General features: G+C 46.8%; 1 protein-coding gene across 2 annotated transcripts in view; it reads left to right on the forward strand.

Moving 5' to 3' along the window:
• Positions 1 to 1,155, forward strand: part of MRAS (muscle RAS oncogene homolog) — a 41,753-nt gene extending 40,598 nt beyond the window's left edge. For both annotated transcript variants that reach the window (XM_074593933.1, XM_074593934.1), the window contains exon 7: positions 146 to 1,155. In XM_074593933.1, the coding sequence (XP_074450034.1) occupies positions 146 to 245 (100 nt within the window). In that variant the 3' untranslated portion in view covers positions 246 to 1,155. The remainder of the gene's footprint in view (positions 1 to 145) is intronic.
• Positions 1,156 to 6,000: the final 4,845 nt, after the last annotated feature.

The following is a 6,000-nucleotide window of genomic DNA, read 5'->3' on the forward strand; positions in this document are numbered from 1 at the left end:
AGAAGGGTATATGGAGATATATATATGCAAATCTACATATGCATGCCAAAATGCTCTTCTGCTGCCGGCCTGTGGTTCTGGATGCTGATGTCCAACCCAGCCTTGTGTCCCACCTGCTCATTTTCCTCTCTGTCTCCCAAAACAGGCAACAGATCCCAGAGAAAAGCCAGAAGAAGAAGAAGAAGACCAAATGGCGAGGGGACAGAGCCACAGGCTCCCACAAACTCCAGTGTGTAATTTTGTGACGGGACTGCCTGGGAGTGCCTTGGATGCCTCCTTTTTCCCCCCTTGACCCACCGCCAACCCAGGCGAGGCGCAGCAGCACGACACTCGCTCGACCCTGCTGCCCCCCCAGGCTCCCCACGGTGGCTCGGGCTCGGAGGAGGCGGCTCAAGGGGGTCCGGACCCCTCCAGAGTGGGGCTGCGTGTTGGGGTCGGCGTGGGAGCCACGCAAACGGGAGGCAGAAGGGATCAGCAGGACCTCAACTCTCGAACATCCCCAGCGCCTTCCAGGGGCCTCCATGATGTTTATTTAAAAAAAAAAAAAAAAAAAAAAAGGAAGAAAAAAAGAAGTGTTGGTTTTATCTGCAAACATTTCTCCTTGTGACCCATTTCTGAACAGCCATGAATAGCCCCCCTGTTTGGTACAGTCGTCTGTGTATGTGTGGGGGAAGGGAAAGGGCTTTTCTTTTTTTTTCTTTCTCTAATTTTTTTTTTTTGTCCTCTTCTTTTTCGTTGTTTGCTCAGCGAGTGCTGGGTTGCAAAGAAACACGGCCGGGGTTAGATTTTTTGCACTGAACTCTTTCTTACGCGGCAGTGCCAAAACACGACTTCATATGAAAGTGCGTAGATTTGGAGGAAGAAAATGAATTCCAGCTGCTCTGGGTACTCCAGACATTGTGTCAGACTCTGGAGGGCAGCCAGCTCACAGACCATAAACTCCAGCTTAGCAAAGGAGGTTGGGGCTTGGATTATTTTTTTTCCTTACCCTTTGTCAAGAGGTTTTGTTTCTGTTTTGTAATTTGGGGCATGTCGAAGTTAAGGCGTTTTGTTAACCTGGAAGTATTTAAATTAAAGTAATTTACAAATGGAAGGGTATGTCATCTTTAAGGGGGAAGAAAGAGAGAGAGGAAGTAAAACCTGAACTGAATTTGTTATCTGGGTGTTGAATTTCTCCCTCATAAATGTGTGTAAAGTGGTGTGATCTAAATCCTTCTTTATTATTCCTTAACCTTTCCCTGCAAAGCCGCTCTTGGGTAGATGAATTGTTTTGCTTTTCCCAGGCTCATCTCGCACACACAAAAAAAGTCTGTTTATGGGCTTTGGCTCAATGTTTCTTCATTTCTTCTTCTCCCCCCTTCGCTGAGAGTTGGTGACTTGAAAGGAAGAGGTGTTTTGAAAATTACTCAAGTGGGATATGTCTCTTCGTAAGCTTAGTATATCTAAAACGTCTCCCTGAAAACAGCAGAGGCTAAATATCTTTATGCCTTATGAAAAGTCAAGGCAAAAAACCTGCAGCCATTCAAGCCGCCATCTGTGGCACCAGAAATATGGTTCTGCACATCCTCGAGGGGCCACATTTTCTCTCACACTTTTGCTGGCAGTACGAATTGCGGTGGCAATTTTTTCTTTAATTTAATGGATTGTCATCTGCTGGAGTGAAGCCATCAGCTCCATTCACAGGGTCACCAAACCCCTTTAAAAGTAACAACTTGCTTTTCATCAGCTTGAATCCTACTCAAATATGCTTTATGGACATGACTTAAAATATTGGCAGAGTATGAATGCCTGAGATTTGTGTGTCTGAGCGCAGAAAAGCCTGGTATTGGATATTGAAGATGTGTTCAAGATGGCGGATCATCACAGACTTAGTTGTTTATGTTTGTCTTTGCAATCCATTTGCCGCCAGATTTTGTTTCTTGACTCTCCGCCAGGCCACCTGGGAGTTGGCTGCTGATTATTTTTCAGGTGAGTGCGGCTAATGAAAACATTTTCCTAATTTGTCCAGTCTTCATCACAGCCAGAAGATGGCAAATGTCTGCGGCTGGCTCAGCAAGCTGCTTCCCGTAAGGCTGGCTCCAATGCCTCCGTCCCCTTTTGTGTGACGACAGATGCTGGGGCTGCATTAAGGAGGTGGATATTGGGAAGGAATATTTTTCACGGACTCTTGCGCTGGATGTGGGCCACAGGCTTCAGTAAAGTTGCAACACCCTGTGTCCACTGAGATCCGGCTATGGACCATCGCAGCGTTTCTCCCACTTTGTCATTCCCGTGTTGGCTGAACTGTGGCGACCAAAACCATACGGGTCAAATCCTGGCTCTTGAGACTTGCCACTGTCTTCTGGGGGTGAGGAGCTCGCTGTAGGCATCTAATTTGTTCTGCCTTGAAAACCTCTGGTAAATCGGAACGTGTCTGATATGTGCAACCAAGCCAGTTTGCTGCAACCCCCGTTACTGCTTTCCTGCCGGAATCCCTGTCTAGCCTGGCTATTGGTTTATTATTTAATTACACACAACGAATGCTATGGGATCCCCCCCACAAAAAAGATGATGGCATTTTCAGGGAGCCCTGCTAATAACCCCTAGAGCCCTTCCACTTAAAAAATAACCTGATGGCTGCTGAAACCCCTCATCCTTATTATTATTTTTATCTAAACCCTTGGGAATACTTGCTTGAAAACAGCATGTGTGTATCTTGAGTCACATCTGCTGGGTACTCAGCACTGCATGTGAGAAATTATCTGCTTTTCTGAAGCATCTTAATTGTTTTCTTCAGCTTCTTGAGCGACTAACAGATACTGCAGAATAATGCGGGGAGGAGGGGAAAGGAGCAGATTAACAACTGAATATGGGTAGTGGCAAATGGGGAAAGTATGCCTGTTTTCTTCCACGTTCATCAACTTGTTTATAGCGTTTTCCAACAGGGATCGCATCTGTTATGAGTCTAGGGTGCTCAAAATAGTGAAGGGATACAAAGCCTATTGCCATTTAACTCACCCTTTCATATTCAGGGCTGTTAGCGAACCAAAATCACTTTCTATACACAGCACCTAGAGACCTGGGTGGAGAGACACTGCTCGGTGGTATTTACATTACCAAAAGCACCAACCATGTTGGTGGGTGGCTTATTTTTTTTCTATGGAGCATCCAACGGAAAGGGACTTCTTTGCTGTGGTCAGAGGCAGTCTGGAGAAGGAGGATCCTGTAAGGCTGCACTTGGGGCTCATATTCCAAAGAGCTGATGGTCCAAGTGACCTAACGTCATCTTCAGCCCCTGGCTAAATCTGCATTCACTTGTGTCACAGCAAACTGCTTGCTCTTCTGCTAAACAGGAATTTAGAAAGGAGAGCTGGCCGTAGCCTCACCTTTCTTTCAATAGACACCTACAAACAAAACGAAAAGAGAAGAGGGGTAAAACCTTACAGATTCACTTGTATTTGATAACCAAATGGCCTGCTTTGTTTCATTTTAGGCACTGAATACTATTTGTAAAACAAGAAAAAAAATTCTTAAGTTACGTAAGTTTTGTCTTTATAAAGGCATAATTCACCTTCCCAACCTGGGATCTCATCCCAGCTGTACCGCTGCCTCCAGGTAAATCGTGTTGCTGTTTCATCCCTTGGGTCCTTCTGCCTATAAAGCAGACACTGGCTTGTTTTCTTACTGGCCTTTGAGACGTGTGGCATTTATTGTACAAGCAAAGTCATATCTGTCTGTCTGTCTTTGTCTCTCATTTAAGGAACAGGGGGTGGGAAGGAAGAGAAGGAAAAGTACCTGGCTAAAATAAATACATTTTCCTCTGGCATGAGCAGGGGATTTAACTGTCCTTCCCTACCTGCCAAATCTAAATGGACCAAAAGCCTGATAACAATAAAAACAAACAAAAAAATCCCAACCGTGCAGCCCTACAGGTGGTGGGCTACCTACAAACCTGCTTTCTTGGCTGCTATCGCTGGCAAAGCTGCTGAATGACGGTCCGGGTACATCTGAGTAAACCACGTTCAGATGATGGTGCTCAGCAGAAAAATGCTAGAGATGGTGAACGAGACAAGCAGGAGCTTAATGAGGGGCTGAGATTGCTTGGTTTGGGTCAGATGTTTCAGATTAACAAAAGGGCATTGCAGTACGTTGCTCTGTTCCTTAATCTCTCATAATTAATTTTGGCTGGCTCTTTAAACCTACAGCTGTACCAGAATTTGTAAACTGGGATAGGCTGAGGGGTTTAGACATACATGATGTGTCTCGTCTCGAGAGGAAATGAGCATTATTAGGCACAGAGAGGACAGCATTGTAATACTGGCTCAGACTTTTCGGGGTTTGGTTTTTTTTTTTGGCTTGTCACCATCCTGAGGCCAAAAGCAGCTGCCCAGAGCCTTGCTCAGCTCCAGCGACTTCAAGGGATGATCACTGAATGCTACTGAAGTGCTTGGGAATGAGGCGATCCCCCAAAGCTCTGCTAAGGGTAGACTATAATTAGGAGTACAGAATATAAGAGTGTTTTAAGAGACACAACTTGTGGACTACTCCAGATGTCAGGGTTGAGATATGTATTTGCTAATGAGAGAGAGGGGGCTTGAGAGAAGTTTGGCATTAGAGGAATATCCGAGCCTCCGTGACAACTGCCACATCGACCCATGTACCTGGGACTGGACAGAAAAACTCCGTGTCTGGAAATCCAAGTTCTGTGAGTTGGGGTTCAATGGCCATTCCATTCTACCTGCTGTCCCTTGGGCAGAAAGGACCTTTAGCGTATGCGTGAAGTACCCCATTACAGCTACGTGTCCGGCACTACAGTAAGAAGGTGATGAAGGATGCTACGCCGCAGGGAACGGTGCAATTCTTGGTCACTGCTCCCTGTGCTGGGAGGTCTGCTGGGGCCAGCGGTCACATAGGCTCAATTCTGTGTCCTGCGTACATGTATTTTATGCCATCTGAGATGCCTCAGGGTATCCAGGGCATTTTCCTGGGAGTTTCAGATGTAACACAAGACCTATGGGAGACCTGTGCCCTTCCGAAGCAACAGCTAGCAGCCAGGTAAGATTCACCCGAGTATCTGAAATGGCTCCAGACGCATATTTTCGGGCCGCTAGTTGTGCCCATGGCGGTTTGAGTGCCCTTTCCTATTTCACAGCAGCGCTCTGAGAAAAGCCTGTGGATACTCAAGTGCCTGTGGATATTCTAGCTCTTTTCCTGCAAAGTGATCTCACCTGGTTTTTAGGCACTCACCGATGCATCAAAACAAAGTCTGAAGTAGAAGTCACCAATTTTGTGAAATGTATTAATTGCATCTTGCAGCCTAAGTGATCTCATGAGTATCACTTGCACAATTAGGCTGTAAATAATTCAATATTTGGCTATCAGGGATTCCATCGATATTATACAGGCTTTTTTGCTTCTTTTTCTCCTGCATGCAAGGGGAATAAATATTTCATAGATGATCTCACAGACACAGTTTCTGGGACGACGTGGGACTTGCTTGCAGCAGAACAGAGCAGGGAGGTGACCCTGTGTGTGCTGGAGCCCGTGATGAGGAGAGAGAAGGAGCGGCAGCAGGGAGCTATGCCCTGGTTTGGGGGGGATTTCTCACTACTGTGGCAAATCCCTTCAGCTCCAAGAAGTCACCGGTAAGTGGCCAGCAGGTCAGGCAGGCCAAGACTTCCCGAGGCAGGAGAAATGTGTGGGCGCTGTGTGTGGCGCCAAAGGGAGGGGGCCGGGGCAGGAAGGCTCATGCTCAGTCAGGGAGACCCATCAGGTGGGTGAGCACGGGGTTAGTGTTCCCGACAGAGATGCGGACGTCCAGCAGTGCCGAGTGCGGAGCAGAGACAGGCAAAATCCCCCAATCCTTCAGGCAATTTTGGGACAGCTTTCTTATTTCTTTTGAATTCAAGGCTCCCTTTGCCGAATCCTGGGGGACCAGCAACATCATGCCAAGCCCAACATAACAGTCTGACCTGCCACAAGCATTACTACTTCTCTGGTTTCCATCCTCCCCCCCAGGTC

Source organism: Larus michahellis, chromosome 7 (genome assembly GCF_964199755.1).
Source record: "Larus michahellis chromosome 7, bLarMic1.1, whole genome shotgun sequence".
NCBI lineage: Eukaryota > Metazoa > Chordata > Aves > Charadriiformes > Laridae > Larus > Larus michahellis.